This window comes from Schistocerca cancellata, chromosome 5 (assembly GCF_023864275.1).
Source record: "Schistocerca cancellata isolate TAMUIC-IGC-003103 chromosome 5, iqSchCanc2.1, whole genome shotgun sequence".
NCBI lineage: Eukaryota > Metazoa > Arthropoda > Insecta > Orthoptera > Acrididae > Schistocerca > Schistocerca cancellata.
Genome location: NC_064630.1, coordinates 32,662,315 through 32,680,614, shown reverse-complemented (window position 1 = coordinate 32,680,614; position 18,300 = coordinate 32,662,315). Strand labels below are relative to the sequence as shown.

Sequence of the window (18,300 nt, the reverse complement as noted above, 5' to 3'; positions counted from 1 at the left end):
TTCTTCACTGCTTTGTCTTCTTCGTCGCTCATCTCCGTCTTCGTCTGTCGTGCCCACCGTGTCTCGCGTATTTATTCACTTCAGTTCACTGGAGGTGAACGACTTCACGGCCATTGCCTCTTCTGTCACGTTGAAAAGCTTCTCGAAGAATCTTCTTAACGTCGATCATTGGCTCTTGGGATGTAGGCGAGGGCCTTTGCTCACATGTGACAACTGAGAAACACGTGAGCCAGTCGGGCGATGCCCTGACGGCTGAATCGACAGCGCCCGCTTATGTGGAACTTGCTGAATTCACGGTCATTGTCTCTTCTGTTCTGCTGTTCTGCCCACTGAATGCCAGTATGTAACTCTCTAAACTAAACCAAGTTTTTCATTTATATTCTAATTTCTACTTCACTTTGATTTCACTAATTTATTTACTTAAGTATCACTCAACATTCCTCCACCCTTCGGAGAAATTCGCCCTCGAATTTACCACTCAACATTCCTCCACTCTTCACACGGCAAAAGCACTAACACAAGCAATTAAAACTCTCGACTTAGAAGATCACACACACTTCACATTAAGTATGTTAAAAATACTTTATCACTTTAAAAAAGCACTGTACGCTCATGAATCTTGTAGTTCACACATAAATCGTTGTAATAAGTGTAAAAAATCTTGATGACAATGAATAAACAAAAATAGATTTTTCACTTCGAAAATTACATAGCAACACCTGTTTAATCTACCCTATATTAATGCAAGAATATCTATTCTACAGTATTGTTTACTTTAACATAAGACTGTTTAGTAAAGACTGAAGTGCAATAAACAAAATTAATACACCAATGTTGAAAAGTAACCATTGAAGTACACCAGTTAAGAGTGTGGTATCCAGGTAACAGGGATTTGATGAAGGGGTATATTATTATTTGGCTTGTATTTTCTTCGTAAATAAAAGAAAACTGTACAAAGCAGAAACACCAACGCAAAGGTTCCAGATATACCCGTTCCTAGCATTATAATTTTAGTTTTGTGTTCACCTTTTAATTTTAAGACATGTTGCATCATAACATTGGCATCAATTTTGCCTTGCTGTGAGTTTATGAACGTATCTAATGACTTCAGAAGGGAACTGTCAAGGGAGTCATTGAGGCAGGACAGGTTTTGTGTAGGAAATGCTTTGCATGGCGTTTTCTGAAAAGAGCAAACAACATGGTTATGAACCTACCAACCTAGTAAAAACAAAAACAAAGAAAAGAAGGAATACATTGTAAGTACAAGATCTACATCAATCTATGTTCAACCTTTTTTTCTTAAAAAATAAACCATTATCATTTATTAATTATCTACATTTGTATACTATCCACAGTCTACTGAGATTCCACTAGGACATTCGCACTCTTGGTCGAAGATTGTATGGTGCCATGTCTGTATGTTGTGACGGCATGGCCACTCTTTTTCCTTTTTGGGTACTTCGTCCACCCTTTGGAAAAGCAGACAGTATTGTTGAAGGAATTACATCTGGAGCGCCCTTAAAAGGTTTTAAACGACTTGCATGCACAATGGTAGTTCGGGTGGGCAGTTGCAATTTAACATTGACTGGTGACATGATCTCAATAATTTGATAAGGACCTTTGTAGTTTGTTACAAATTTCTTCGTTTTTCCTTTTGCAATGTATGGAGTTGACAGCATCACCCACTGACCGATTTTGTAATTTAGATATTTAGCTTGGGTATTACCTAATCTTTCCTGTCGTTCCAAAGCCTTTGTATTAGATTTTTTAACCTTTTTCCATACATCATTCATCATTCGACTAAAATCTCTTGCTGTTTCTCCGACTTTTCCATGTTTCTGCCTGATTACATCAAAAGGGGACGGCATTTTTCTGCCATAAACCACTTCATAAGGTGACATGCCAGTTGCTTCATGCGTTTTGGCGTTGTATACCGACATGATTATTGGTAAATACGTATCCCAATTAGAATGTTGTTCGTTAATATAATAACTGAGCATCTTGCCAATTGTCCGATGAACTCTTTCTGTGTGTCCGTTGCACTGAGGGTGTAACGGAGTTGTGCGTAATTTACGTATTTTTCGTAAGTGGCATAGCTGTTTCATTAATTCAGACATAAAATTAGATCCCTGATCTGTGATAATAGCTTCAGGTATGCCAAATTTAAGTATCCAGTTGTTAACTAAAGCTTGGGCAACTGTATTTGCTTGCTGATCTGGGAGACTCACCATAGCTAGATAGCGTGAAAAGTGATCTATAATTGTAAGAACATACTTATTACCAGCAGGTGTTTTATGAAATGGCCTGTAGAGATCCACTCCACAGATTTGAAATGGACATGAAGCCTTGGGGAGTTTCTGTAAGGGTATTTTTGAACGAGAAAGTTCAGCTCGTTGTGCGCACGCAATGCAATTACGAACATACTGCGCAACATCCTGCTTTCTGGTTTGCCACCAAAATCGCTCTGCTACACGTCTTTCGGTTGTCCGTTGTCCACCGTGTCCTGCAAGGATATGATCGTGGGCCTCTGCCATTATTTCTTGTCTAAGGTGTTGTGGAACAACAATTCGCGGTCCAAGTGTTGTTTTATGGCATAATACACCATCTTCAAAGCAAAATTGTTTTTGAGTTGCGTATTTTTTGCATTCTGTATCCTCATCTTGTGCCTTTCTCCAGTCCTCAGTATCTCAGCCTGTTGCTTCCAAAAGTGCTATTTTCCAACTTAGGCAATCTGCATTCGTGTGTTTTTTGCCTGGTTTATGGATAACTTCGAAATCCATTTCGGAAAGACATAGGGCCCAATGCGTGAGATGACTAGATGGATCCTTTAACCCAAGCAACCATTTTAAAGCTGCGTGGTCTGTAATGACCTTGAATTTCCTACCATACAAGTAGCATTTAAAGTATTTGATACAATAAATAACACTTAACAATTCTTTCTCCGTTGTGGAATAATTTCTTTCTGCCGTTGTTAGTTGTCTCGAAGCGTAGGCTATGGGGTGTTCCGCGCCATTACTATTCTGACTCAAAACAACTTCTACTGAATGACCACTTGCGTCACAGGATAAAATAAATTCTTTGTTGTAATCTGGGTAGGCTAATACTGGACTGTGTGTTAACTTATCTTTAAGGGTTTGAAATGCTGATTCACAATCTTCAGACCAATGAAATTTTGCACCCTTTTTCAATAATTGGGTTAAGGGTTGGGCAATTTCAGCAAAATTTTGAACATATTTTCAGTAATACGATGCGAGACCAGTGAAACTTTGTACTTCTTTAACGCGTTGTGGTGTTGGGAAGTCCTTTACTGCCGAAATTAATCGAGGATCTGTTTTAATTCCTTTTGCACTAATGACATGCCCTAGGTATGTAACCTCTGTCAATGCAAAACTACATTTTTCCATATTTAATGTTAATTTAGCTTTTCTAAGTCTCTGGAAAACATCACGAAGACATACAGCATGTTCATTAATGTCTTTGGAGAATATAATAATATCGTCTAGATATACACAACATTGCTGAGTTTTGAGTCCTCGCAATACTCCATCGAGTAGTCTTTGAAAAGTTGCTGGTGCATTTTTCAAACCGAAAGGCATTCTTTTAAATTGCCAGTGGCCTCCAGGGGTAGAAAATGCTGTTTTATGCCTATCTTCGGGTGCAACTTCCAATTGATGATATCCGCTACGTAGATCGATTGTTGAAAAGTATTTACTGTTACCCAAACTGTCAATGATATCTGTAATGTTTGGAAGAGGATAAACATCTAAGATAGTTTGTTAAGGTGTCTATAGTCACAACAAAATCTATATCGTTTCGTACCGTTGGGAGACTTCTTTGGAATAATTACGATATTTGAATTATAAGGCGAATCAGAATATTCTATAATTCCATCTTTTAGATGCTGTTCTAAAAATTCATCCAGTGCTGGCTGTAAGTGATGCACAACTCTATAAGGCTTCCTATAAACTGGGGGGCTATTTCCTGTTGGGATCCTATGCTGTGTGATATCTGTTGCTGGCAGTGCACCTTCTGCATTAAATAAATCTTGAAACTCAACTAAAACTGCTTCTATCGTGTCTCTATCATTTCCTTTCAAATGCTCAATCTTCTGGCGTAATGCGGTTTTATAGGCGTCTGGTTTATGACCATCATCAATATTTGACCAAATGAAATCTTCTTCTTCAAAAGTACTGACTGTAGCTACTAATATTCCCTTATGCAACTCTTTGTCCTCCATTCCGAAATTGTCAATATGTACCAGTACTTTTCTTTCTCCCTCAACATCTTGAACCCGTACAACACTTCTTCGTACAAAACAATGTGATACATCTAATTCCTCATTTTCCTCTAATGGCTCTATTAGACACACTGTATCTGTAGGTACCTCGGGGTCAAAGGTCATCCAGAGAAGTTTTCCTGAACCAGATGGTATCTGATCCCGCGAATCAACCTTCAGGGACGTTGCACGCAGTGTAGTTGATTTCGCCTTCTGGTTAGGGAAATCTTGCGGCAGAGGTCCCTTTGCAGTGGTGTCACCTAGCTGAAACACTATTTTGCTAAGTTCTACAGTTTGCTGTCTGAGGTCGATTTTAGCGTGATGTTTATTCAGGAAATCCAGTCCTAGGATCGCGTCGTACCCGTCAGTTACCTTTGTTACCACTTCTACATCTTCTTGAAATTGTACACCGTGAATATAGAAAATCAATGATGTACATCCTAATGACTTCACTGTACCTCCTCCTACTCCACTCGATCTATACCTTGGAGGGTCATATTTCTTTTCTCCAATGCATTCATTACTCACTATTGATACGTTTGCGCTTGTATCCACCAGTATCCTTGCCTCTTTATCCTGTATGGTAGCAGATAACCAGCATTCCGCCTTCACATTCGCCTTAATGGCATGAAATTTTATTGGAAACGCCTGGCGGCGGTTCCGACATTCCCGTTTGAGTTTAACTGATTTCTATTTCCAAAAACTTTCTTAGACCTGCAATCCTTGAATGTGTGGCCTATTCTTTGACAATTAGTGCATTGAGGTTGTCTTTTTGCTATATGTCCCTGTCGATCGCGCCTAAAACATCGTACTCCTTCTGAAAATACATTTCGCTTCTCCTTGTATCTGGTGGCAATGTCAATTTCTTCAAAAGCCGTCACCACAGATACAGCTTCCGCTAAATTTTTAGGAAACTCTGCCCTGCCACGACGGGACGTTTCAGGAGGCAACCCATGTAAAAATGTATCCAGAGCTCTATCTTCTGCCTCTTGTAAAATAACTTTATTTGCTTCATCACTAGTTGTCAACTGATAGGTGTTAATATTAACTTTACTAATCCTATCTACAAAGCTTTCTAATGACTCGTTTTGCCTCTGAGTGGTAGTGTTTAATTTTTCCCTATAAAATCTATAGCTGTTCTGTTTTTGAAAACGTTTAAGTAATCCTTTCTTCAATTCCTCAAATGTTGGAGCATTCCGTAATTCTTCATGGTATAATACGTGTGCTTTAGCCTCTCCTAGCAATCTTAACTTTGTCATTTGTAAGAGCTGTTCATCTGACCATGATCCTAACTTTGCAGCTGCTACTAAATCATCAAAAAAGGCTGTTATGTCTTCGCCAGGTTTACCTGAAAAAGGAGTTACCAAGGCTGCTGCTGAGGAATCTAGGGTGGGAGGGATTACACTGGTTTGCCTAACCTCACACAACTGTTTAAATAATGCATTATTATCATTTTTAAGCTGTGCTATTTGATTAACTAAGCTCTGAATAGCTTCATCAGTAGAAACCGCTTGTGGTGCTGACTCTGACTTTGTACGATTTCGTGTCATCATTTTACAAACTGTTAGTTACACAATCTTACTACACTGACTGCAAAATATGTTTAAATATTTTCGACAAACTCTTAAAATCATGAGAGAAAATACACTTCTAAATAAAGAAAATATTACGACTGCTATGCAAACCTCTATCCTTTCACACATTAAACAATACTAACTGTGGACCTTTAGTGACTGTCATTCACACCTCATATTGAGCCAAGGGTTTTTTCTCTGACACCAAATGTAACAATTCTGATACTAAATGTACCACTTCTGCTACTAAATGTAACTGGGTTTTCTCTTTTGATGCTGTCAATTGTCAGGATGAGCATTCTAAAGCATTCTGTCAGGGTGGAAATATTAAATTAATCAATTTTTCTCTCTTAACAACATGTGGACAGGGTGGGTTCTTCCTTGGCTCGGGTATGAGGTAGAATGAAACAGCATTTTTACATAAGATAACTTTTATTGAAAGTTTCGTACAACTGTATCTTACTGGATGTTCTGGTTCGGAGAATGGCAGCTGTGTCGTTTGCGTAGCCTTCTGCTGCGGCAGCGTCGGCGTCTTATTACGCGTAGCGGTGTATATCTCGTGTCGCCATCTCCCCCAGCTGATCGGAGACGCGCAGCGCGAGGTGGCCCGTTTAATTATTTCGAGCGAAGTCGTGCATCGGATGGTGATACCTCGGATGTGGCGTCCCAGTGTTTCTCTTCTCTAAGCGGCCGCGTGTGTTGTGCGTCAGCCAGCGGAGCCGCACGGCGGGGGAAGGCCAGTGTCCCGGACTCGAACAACGGACTCCCGCTTGCCAGTCTTCGGCTGTCAGATCTTCATCCCAGCTCACAGGTAACTGCTGATGTGAGGCCGTCTCCTTCCCGTCCTCACGAGTCACCTGGGTGCGTGAAATCAGACTTCAAATACCTTTTAACTTCTGTCTTCTGGCGCTGAGGCTGCTGCTTACTATTCCATTACAGCGGCGGACTTGGTGCATCTGTGCATGATGTAGTCTCTTCTTGCATGATGGTCTTCAGCACCGAAACTGACTTAAAACAACTGCTACGCTTCTTCACTTCTTCGTCTTCTTCGTCGCTCGTCTCCGTCTCCGTCTTCATCTGTCGGGCCCACTGCGTCTCGCGTATTTATTCACTTCAGTTCACTGGAGGTGAACGACTTCATGGCCATTGCCTCTTCTGTCACGTTGAAAAGCTTCTCGAAGAATCTTCTTAACGTCGGTCATTGGCTCTTGGAATGTAGGCGAGGGCCTTTGCTCACATGTGACAACTGAGAAACACGTGAGCCGGTCGGGCGATGCCCTGACGGCTGAATCGACAGCGCCCGCTTATGTGGAACTTGCTGAATTCACGGTCATTGTCTCTTCTGTTCTGCTGTTCTGCCCGCTGAATGCCAGTATGTAACTCTCTAAACTAAACCAAGTTTTTCATTTATATTCTAATTTCTACTTCACTTTGATTTCACTAATTTATTTACTTAAGTACCATTCAACATATGAGCAAGGAAATAATAGTTCCAAATGCTAGGATTTGTTTTTCCACTTTTGAATGTGTCGACTGGCTCTAAAATATGTGTGTGTGTGTTCTGTTAGTCTGTGTTGCAATAAAGGGTCACATCGCAAGTGCAACTGACAACTTTCACTTGAATCTCTTACTCATTTGCATGTTTTTTTCTTAATAGAATCAGTTTATCTTCACAAGATTTTGTGCCACACAAGGTCATATCCCTACTTGATTGCCATAGTATATAGCTCTGAGTTTTGGCTGCAGCTACGTTGTTGGGCCTACTCTGTTTCTCTTCTTCTTCTTCTCCTTTGTTAGGACCCTTCAGGATCATGTGTGGCTTGTTTTGCACATCTTTCTTCCCAATACCTCTTCATTCTCTCACTTATTCTGTTTCTTTCTTCTTCTGGTAAGACGACTTTGATTTTGGTGTCTGGCTGCCTGTGACCATCCATCAGCCCTTTCTACTTCCCCCTGTTTTGTACTACTGCCTGCAGATTCCTTTCTTTTATTCCTACAGCCTTCCAGTCATCTCTGACTTCCTTCACCCAGTAGTTTCCCATATGACATGTTGCATTCCATATCTTCTTAGTCAACCTCTCCTCGTCCATCCTCATGATGTGCCCAACGAATTGTAACCTCCTCATCCATATCTTGCTCAATATGGGTTCAATATTTTCATAAAGTTTCTGTCATGTTCTGTGTATCCAGACACCTGCCATGTTTTTTGGTGCCCCATATGCCTCTCAAAATTTTCCGCTCCTTGTTTTCCAACTGTTTACAAGCTCCCTTGCCGAGTGTGATTGTTTCTGATGCATATAGAGTAGCATTTCTTACAGTTGCTGTGTAATGTCGCAGTTTGGCATTATGTGACAGATTTTTCTTGCCATAAGTTGTTTTCACCGCATACCGAAGCTTCTGCAAAAGCTGTGCCCTGTCTACTGTGCTACTGTTGCTCTGTATGCCATCAGTTATCTTCTCCGACAAATAACGAAAACTGCTGACTTTCTCAACCACTTGGCCATCTATCATCCAGTCAAACTTAGTGTTCAATGTCTTGCTCGTCTTATTTGCAATCTTCAGTCTGACGTTTTCTGCTGTTTTGGCTATATTTTTTTAGTGCTGTCTTTGCCTCTTCTTCTGTCTCATTTAAGAGTGCCATGTCATCTGCAAATGCCAGGCAGTTCACTGTTGCATTATGTTTGACCTTGTACCCTATTTGCACACCTTTGATCTTCATGTTACTATTTAGTTGTCTCCACTGTCTCACAGCTTTGTGCAACACTAGGTTAAGTAAAATTGGGACAATTCAGCCCCTTGCCAGACTCCTGTTTTTGTTTCAAAACTGTCTGACAGTGTACTGCAATGCTTGATCCTGGCAGTAGAGTCACTTAACGCTTCCTTTATTATTGTGTGTGTTGTAGCATACAGTCCTCTATCTTCCAACACATCAAGCAGAGTACTTCTGTCAATTGAATTGTAGGTCTTTTGGGAGTCAACAAATGTCACTATTGTCTTTTTTCCTTACCTGTGCCTGTGTTCTATTATACTTTTTATTCCAAATATCTGTTCTCTCCTCCTTTTGTAAAGGCACACTGGTACTCTCCTATTGTTGGCCCCAGTTGTTCTTCAACTCTGTTCAGCAAGATTCTTGACAAAACCTTGTACCGTATCTTTAAGAGAGATACGCCCCTGTAGTTATCCAGTACTTTCTTGTCCCCTTTCTTGTGTAGTGGTATTATAATGGCTTCTTTCCAGTCTGTGGGTATTTTCTTATTTCTCCAGATTTACGTTATTATGTTATACATACTTCTTTCTATTTCAGGCCCACCCCACTTGATCTCTTCAGCACAGATACCATCATTGCCTGATGCTGTGTTGTTTTTGAGGTTTTTAATTGCCTCTGCGACTTCTGTCCTGGTGGGTGAATTGTCTAGACCAGGGCTTCCCAACCTGTGGTCCGCGGACCCCTTAGGGGTCTGCCGGCTCTTTCTAGGGGGTCCGCGGCCACATTTCACCAAATTGTGTAAAATAATGAGTAAAATTATTGAACAAAAATGTGAAAACCAAACTCACCACTATTGGTTTTTTCGTGTGAAAAACGTGTACTTTTACTTCAGGTCGTATCCCTAAGCAACCTTTGCGGTTCATAAGTGAGAACGTATACACAGTTTAGTGCCAGAGAATGCGGCTTCTCTGATCGACTGTTTCGTAACAATACGGGGGTCGTTTGTGTGCTGGCTCAGGGTGCTAGATGCGCTGAAACCTTTTACGCATGCGCGGAGCGAGCTTTGTCAAACAATCACAGTGCTCGCGGGCATGTATGCGGCCCCAGGCATCATTAAATGTTAAACTTGCCTTGTCAGTGCACTACCTGTTTCATAAGTCGATTTTTGACCAGTTTATTATTTCTAACATGGATCAGTGGCTGAAGTCAGCATCATTGAAGAAGACTGCAGTTTCTCCATCGCCTTCACAACAAGGGAAGTTTCCAGTTCAAATGAATGAGGAGGGAGGACGACCAAAGGAAGACTTTACATACATTTGAACATTTTTCTTCGGATTTCACGAAAAACAACACACACAAACACACACACACACACACACACACACACACACACACGACTGTTACGAAATATGTATGCTCCTTACACAACAGTAACCAAATAGTCGAAGTCAACAGCTAACAGTTTGGACGTGACGTTGATTGCTCTTGGAGGAAGAAAGCTCCATTGTGTGAAATTTCAATTACCAAGTAATTTTAATCAGGCTATAGTGTGTTGAACAAAGGGAGTGAATCCACTAGTAAGTGTCTGGATACAGTGGGAATTCAAATTGGATCGTTAATGTCAAGTTGTTTTCATTCATCTCTAAACCAAAAACTACTGATACTTTGGAGGGGGGGGGGGGGGGGGGGGGATCATTGGGAACATGGCACCTGCATTAAGAAGCTTTCAGTTCCCATGGGTTTTGCTCTGAAACTTTAGTTACTGTGCTCTTGACTGACTAGGGGTCCGCCATGGATTTTCGACTGAAGAAGGTGTCCACCAGCTGAAAAGGTTGGGAAGCCCTGGTCTAGACTATCCCGACTTTCGTTTCTAGAGTGTAAGTGTGTCAACTTTACTGTCAGTTCTTCTGCATTCAGCAAATCCCTGAAATACATAGCCATTTCCTCACACACCTCTTTCTCGCAAATTTTTATTGTGCCATCTTGTCATATTATGAAGGGTTCTTTTGCCTCGAAGCCTTAAATTCTGCTCAGCATTTCTCTGAAGATGACTCATGATTTTGTGTTTCTTTGCAGACTGTGTTTGCATCTTCTAGTTTCTCATTCCGTCTATTTCTCTTGGCATTTCTTATCATTTTGCTAGCAATTTTTCTCACATTTTGGAAGTTCGATCAGTCTCCTTGGTTTTTACAGGATTGCCATTTCATCCATGCTTTCCTCCTGGTCTCGACTGCATTCTCACATTCATCCGTCCACCACTACATGCTTCCTTTTCTTGTTGTTAGTAGCCAGTAACACTGCCTCTTCTTCCACCATATCTCTCACTCTCTTCCAATCACTCTGAACTGCCATTCTCTTTGCATACTCTGCTCTGTGTTTTTTCAGAAGATCTAGGTCGATTCTGCTAGTGTTTATGCTCCTACGTTTCCTTGCTCTGTTGGGTATCCATCTGCATTTTATTTCAACAAGGTGGTGATCTGATTCTTTCCTACTACTTTTCCTCACTTTTGTGTTCATAATCTCTGTTATTATTGTCACGGGTTGCTACGTGGTCTAGCTGTTTTTCCTCAGTCATGTTTCCAGGGCTGACCCACATTGCTTTCTTACTTGTCTTAACTTTGTAATGAGTGGTCATTATTCTCATCTTGTGTCTCCTACATAGGTCCACTAATCTCTCACAATTCTTGTTTGTTCTATTGTGGGCTGGATAATCTCCCACAGGATCTCTAAACTTCCTTTCCGTGCCTATTTGCGTGTTAAAATCTCCTAGCAAAATAGTGACACCTCTTTTGTCCACATCTGTCTGTACCTTATCCAGAGTGGACCAAAAATGTTCAGTTCCTGCTTTGTTTTTTTAGTTCTTATGATTTGTTGGTGCATGTGCATTTACTATTTTGTAGGTTTTGTTTCCTATTTTCATTGTCAGATATGACCGCATTTTGTTTATGCCCTTCCACGCTGTGATACTATCCAGGTATCTATTATCTACTACAAAGGCTGTGCCAAACATAAAAGGTTGCTTTGGCCCCCAATACTGGGTTTACCTTTCAGAATTACTTATCCCTCTGATTCCATTGTGCTTTTGTCCTTGAATCTTGTTGCCTGTAGTGCCAGTATGCCAATCCCAAGTTCTCTCATACTGTCAAGAACTGAGGAGGACTCTGTTTCTGTAGATTTATAATGACTTCAGTTCCTATACTCAATTACCCATATTTCTGAAGTTTTTCAAAGTTACCATTTATTATATGATTCTGCTATAAGGTGTTTTTGGTAATTTATCTTCTAGGAATTTGAGCGTCCACCACCAGATGAGTTACATGGATTACGTCTGCATAGCTGGATTCTTGTGCTGCCACCAAATAAAGAAGTAACAGAACCATTTTTTATAGAACCACCTACTGGTAATAGGTATCAAGTTGACGACCCACATTACTTGGGAATTGAAAGTATTTGGAATGATACAAATTACTGGGTCAATTTGCAGGACTGTTCAGAAGGTTGCAAGGTACGTGTACAATGTTGTTCTACAAACTCAGTGTTAGCTGGCTAAGTATAGTCATAGAAGAGTTCGTATTGTGTACCCAAATCAAGCATGCATTAATTGATGTGCCCAGTTGGAGTTTATGTATAGATTATATTTCCAGTTATGTTTTATGCTTTTATTACACTATGGAATAAGTGCTATTATTGCAGCAGTTTCCTTGCTTTATTAGAAGACTTTACATTAAGATTTAAACAATGAAAGTCCAGGTTGGAATATCAACAGTAATGGAAAGACTAGATTACAGCTTACCATAAAGATTACACATTGAGTGACAGACAGGCACAATGAAAAGACTGTTACACATTAAACTTTCCTCAGGAAAAAGAAACACCATTCACACAAGCAGGCACACCTCACACACACATGACTGCTATCTCTGGCTGCTCAGGCTAGACCATAACTGAAACATGTCGAAAGGGAGCAACAATCTGTAATGGATTGGGGAAGGGCGAAGGATAGTAGGGTACTGGTGTTCAAAGAAGAAACAGTGCTGCCTGATGGAATGTTCAGGGTCACAAACAAGCACACCTCACACACACATACATGAGCACTATCTCTGGCTGCTTAGGCTAGACTGAAACTGAAATGCATCAGACAGGAACAACAATCCATAGTGGAGTGGGGAAGGATAGCAGGGTATAGGTGGTGGGAGAGGAAATAGTGCTGGCTGGCAGAATGTTCAGGGACTAGAGGTGGCAGACAAGGCTACCCGGTGCAGCATCATTAAGCTGTGGGTGAGGGAGGGAAGGGAGTGGAAAGGAGGGGAGAATGAGAAAAGATCATTGGGTGCACTGCCAGCAAGCTGTGCACAGTGGCAGTGGGGATCTGAGTTGGGTGGAGATGATAGGGTAGATGGGGGAGGAAACTGTTGGTTGGCGGGTGTGGGGCAGTAGGTTACCGTAGGTTGAGGCCAGATTATTTTGGGAGCAGAGAATGTGTTGTAAGGATAACTCCCATCTGTGCAGTTCAGAAAAGGTGGTGGTGGAAGGGAGCATCCAGATGATATAGGCTGTGAAGCAACCATTGAGATCAAGAATGTTATTTTCAGCTGTGATTTGAGCAATAGGGTGCAACACTTTGCTCTTGGCCACAATCTGAGTGTTGCTGTTCATCCTGGTGGATAGCTGATTGTTAGTCATATCAATGTAAGAATCTGATCAATGATTGCTGCAGAGCTGGTACATAACATGGCTGCTTTCATAGGTGGGCTGAGCTCTGATTGGGTAGGAAAGCATGTGACAGGACTGGAATAGGAAGTGCTGGTGGGTGGATTGTGCAGATCTTGCTCCTGGCCTTCCACAGGGATATGATGCTTGTGGCAATGGGTTGGAATTGGGAGTGCCATAGGGATGGGCTAGCATGTTGTGGAGGTTGGGTGGGTGGCGGAACACCACTTTAGGATGGGTGGGAAGGAACTTGGGTAGGATGTCCCTCATATCAGGGTATGATAATAGATAATCAAAGCTCGTCAAAGGATGTGGTTCAGTTGTTCCAGTCCAGGGTGGTACTGGGTGACAAAGGGAGAAGGGAGGGGTGGGTGGATTGGGGGGGGGGTGACATACCATGGGAAATCTGTTTGCAGACTAGGTCTGAGGGATAGTGCCTGTTTGTGAAGGCCTGTGTAAGACCTTCAGCATACTGGGTAAGGGAGCTGCCATCACTGTAGGTACACCGTCCCCAGGTGGCTAGGCTGTATGGGAGGGATTTTTTGGTGTGGAAGGGATGGGGAACTGTTGAAATGCTGGTACTATGTTGGTGGTTGGTAATAGGTGTGTGAATAGAGGACTCAAAGAGTAGGAGTTCAATGTCCAGGAAAGTGGCATGCTGGATTTAGAAGGACCAAGTGAAGTGGATGGGAGAGAAGGTGTTGAGGTTGTGAAGGAATGGGGATAGGGTGTTCTGGCCCTGAGTCCAGATCATGAAGATATCATCAATGAACCTGAAGTGGATCAAGGGTTTGGAGCTTTGGGAGGCTAGGAAGGTTTCCTCTAAATGGCTCATAAATGGATTGGAATAAGAGGGTGCCATGTGGGCGGGTGCCCATGGCTGTGCTGTGGATTTGTTTGTACACTTTACCTTCAGAGGAGAAGTAGTTGTGTGTAAGGTGTATGTAGAATCAGTTAGTTGATCTACAGTCTGAGGGAAATTGGGAGAGGTAGTGTTCAATAGCAGTAAGACCATCGATATGAGGAATGTTGGTGTATAGGAAAGTGTCTGCCATCTCTAGTCCATGCACATTCTGCCAGGCAACATTGTTTCCTCTTCCCCCATCCATACCCTGCTTGACATGCTACAGATTAATTTAAATAATAAAAAGTAGCGATGCAAGGAGCAACACAATGGCTGTACAGTGGAGGGCTGACAAAGTAAATGTACAAGGATAGCAACATTCATAGTCACACACACTGTCCTTTACTGATCAGAGTAAATAACATTCAGATCCACTTCAGTTACAAAACTGACTTAGACAAGCAACTCTCATGCAAATCAGTACTTAATAAAACATAGAGAGACCAATGTTTAATAACTTCAGTACTTTTTAATAATCTAATAATAGTAATAATAAAAAACAGGTTCCTATTTACAAGGTAATTAACCTTGTTGAGTGACAGCACATTACACCAAAATGGCAATAATAGTAAGATTCAAAACTCTCGCTTTAGGGAGTAGTAATTAACTGCAGAAAATTCTGGGGCACTCAACCAACAAGAATTTAAAAGATATTATAATAACTGGGCATTTGGGCAGACAACCACCCTGAAAGTGCAGTCAAATACTTTGACAGTACAACAATATGCTGTTATTGCCATATGGTTAGAAAGGCCAGGCAGATGCAGCATACATCTACAACACACTAAGGTTGCACATTAACAACCAATAATGGTCAGGATACCACAGCAAATTACACCAATACAATTACACGAAAAAACAGGTTATCACATGAGCTATTTAAGATAAAAAACAAATCAACAAGACAGGGAACGAATTGCAAACAAGCATCATTAATAGTGGCCATGTGGCAGAGAAGCACAACACAGTGAACACAGCCCTTAAGTCAAACATGTGAGCATGCAAGAAGCAAGAAAAACTAAAGAATCACTCACAGGTGACCAATATTTGTTAACTGCAAACAGAGTGGCCCTGATAAACAATACAGTGGCTACCCAACTTATCTCTGTGTGCAACCAATCCCATCCAAAATAAATCTGATGCCAAATATGAAGAACTCATTCAAATGATATTAAATACCAGAAAATTATATTACACTCAATTTAAGATGTTGCATAAGTGAATGTAATTTACCCTTGCATGGAACAGTTGAATTAATCATGGGTAAATGCACAAAACTCACATAGGCCAGCTAGAAGTTTACTACAATTTACAGTCACTGGACCTTCCAAGGGATCAGTGGACATTCAAACCTTACTCTTGTGGCACAACATAATCAGAAGTTATGTACAAGGCACTGTCACAAAAGACATACTCAATTTAGGTTGAACAGGAGTGGCTTACAAAACACCAAATATTCATACTTATGGCCCTCTATTCCATTGCCAGACACTTCTGTTAATGTGCAAAATTTACTGCATTACACTGAACCAACTTGGTCCATTACAACCCTCAACATAGTTTCCTTACCCACATTCAATTGATGGAACCAGCTTCCTGCAATACCAGGGGAACTGAAACTATCCACTTCCAGCAGTTTGCTCTAACTGCCCTGCTGAAAACACAGAAATGCGCCATGCCTGCTCCCCATGTGGTTAGACCACTGAACAAATATGGGAAATTGCTTACACAACAGCTGTCCATCTTAGGGTAGTGGGTAAGGTAAACACAAGGCTGCACCTGGAAGAAGGCGAGGTCTGTTCTTGAGCAGTGTCCATTATGAACTCAACTCACTAGCTCCACACCACCTCCCTGCTGTGCAAAAAGACCAGCAGGTGGCATTGCAGATGCAGCAAAGTGTGCAATGGAGACATACCATGAAGCCAAATCGATACATCGTGGGAGAGCCATACAACTCACTGCTATCCCTCCCCCTTCCATGCTCCACTATGTATTGTCACTCCCATTTGATGTGTTTCAATTTCTGTTCGGGCTAAGCAGCCAGAGACTAGAGTTTGTACCTATACAACTAAATGGTATTTGTAAGAATATTAATCACCCACAGATCAATAGGGGGATAAGAAGTAGGAGTGACACAAAAGGACTAGGATATTGTGACTGAATGCCACTACATGGATTTGGAGTACGACTCCGAGTATGGTATCACTCACTCCATGGCATATGACATATATTAAAAGCCCAAAATGTTTTCCAAGAACCCAATAAATAAGACTAGTGTGATACAGTAGTCAATTTCCAGTGACTAGAATAAACTGCATAGGATATCTGTTTAAGGACTAGCTGAGCAGGATATTATCTATTCTTAAGATTTGGCAACCATATTCTGGTAACACCCTCTTCGTTTGTGGACAAGATATCCATCAGTGCCAAGGTTGTAGTGGAGCTAATATTTGAAGTGGCACTGGTGACAGCTATCAGAATGTAGGTACTGTATTTCATAAATGTCTTTGTTATGGACAGATTTTTTATGGGCCTGAGAAGGACGAAGTGAAACAAACTTGGGAGTAAGTGTTGGTGTTTCATAACAAAGAACAAAAGAATGTTCTTACCACAGGATTCATACATGAAGATGTCATTCAGTGAGTCTCGAATCTGCTCTGTGTGTGTGTGTGTGTGTGTGTGTGTGTGTGTGTGTGTGTGTGTGTGTGAGAGAGAGAGAGAGAGAGAGAGAGAGAGAGAGAGAGAGAGAGAGAGAGACGGGGAGGGAGAGAAAACTAGTGTTTACCTAATCTACATTTGAGTGACTCCTTGCCCAAACTTCTTGTTTGCTGTTTCCATTTAAGAATTTCTGATATTACTGAAAAAATTAAATTGAGATTCAGTTACAGAATTTAATTTGTGTGGATGCCACGCCCGTTCATGATTTTCCTGTTTATTTATTAATGTAGATACTTTTTCCTGGTTTTCTATATTTCAGATGTTTTGTTCCTTATTATTCTCTATATAAATGTAATTTGTGTTGTCCTAATGAAGAATTTGCAGTTTGAACTGAATGACAATGAATGCTGGGCACATATTTTTGTTGGCGAGCCTTGGTTCACACGGAAAGAAACTGGTGAAACGGAGGGTGATCCTCAACATATCATGCAGGAAAAACATCTAGATATTGCTCCATCTTGGGTACAGAGGATTGAGATACCTCGTCCAGGTAAAAATTTATCTTGTATTGTCCTTTTACTGGAAGTTTCATTATTATTTATGTTAACTAACTGAAATTGCTGTTTTGAAATATATTGCCAGGCAAAAAAAAGTGAAGCACTCAGAAGAGGAGTCATAAATGAAAGAAAACTTCACAGATTGAAACGTTATGTTATGTTATTTCAATGATATCAAAATCAAGTCAAATTTAAAAAGAACTTGGCAGAATGAGCCCTCTTATCACCAATAGGATATTGCACCATACACTGATTCAGTTGTAAAAGGTGACAAAGCCATTGTACCCTCTTCTGAGGCAAGCTGGTCCACAGTTTTTGTAAATGGTCTTTGATATCTCGCGTAATGACACTTAGATAGAGATGACGTCTGAGCTGGTCTTTTGCACGTTCTATTAGGAACAATCTGGGGATCTTACTGGTCACAAGAGTACCTCAACATCACATAGACCAATCATAGAGACACATTCCAAGTGTGAATGAGCATCATTCTGTTGCAAAAGGGCTCCATGATACTGTCACATGAGGATGCAGGATGTCCGTAATGTATCGTTGTGCCATCAGAGTTCCCTTAGTGAGTATCAGTTGTGACAGAAGACATACATGATGACTTCTCACACTGTGATGCCAGGAGTAACACCATTGTGCCTCTCCACAATGTGGGATCAGTTGGACCTTCCCCATTTCACGGCCATATTCACTGACGATTGTCATTTGTGTTAGTACAGAAGTGTGATTTTTCACTACAACACAGTGCCACTCACCAGCAGTCCTTACTTCCTGATTGGTGGCACCACTACAGGCACATTTGTTTGTGTTGTAGTATCAATGGCACCATACAAATGGATCAGTAGTCCCCTAGTCTAACTTCTGCTAGCCTACAAGCAATGGTGTGGTATGACACAAAATGTTGCAAG

The 18,300-nt window shown here is 41.1% G+C and overlaps 1 protein-coding gene across 1 annotated transcript in view; it reads left to right on the top strand.

Moving 5' to 3' along the window:
• The window catches only part of LOC126188348 (dynein regulatory complex subunit 7), a 413,925-nt gene that overhangs the window by 101,941 nt on the left and 293,684 nt on the right, over window positions 1-18,300 (top strand). The window contains exons 4-5 of the mRNA XM_049929947.1: window positions 11,844-12,062; window positions 17,205-17,379. Coding sequence (XP_049785904.1) covers window positions 11,844-12,062; window positions 17,205-17,379 — 394 coding nt within the window. The remainder of the gene's footprint in view (window positions 1-11,843; window positions 12,063-17,204; window positions 17,380-18,300) is intronic.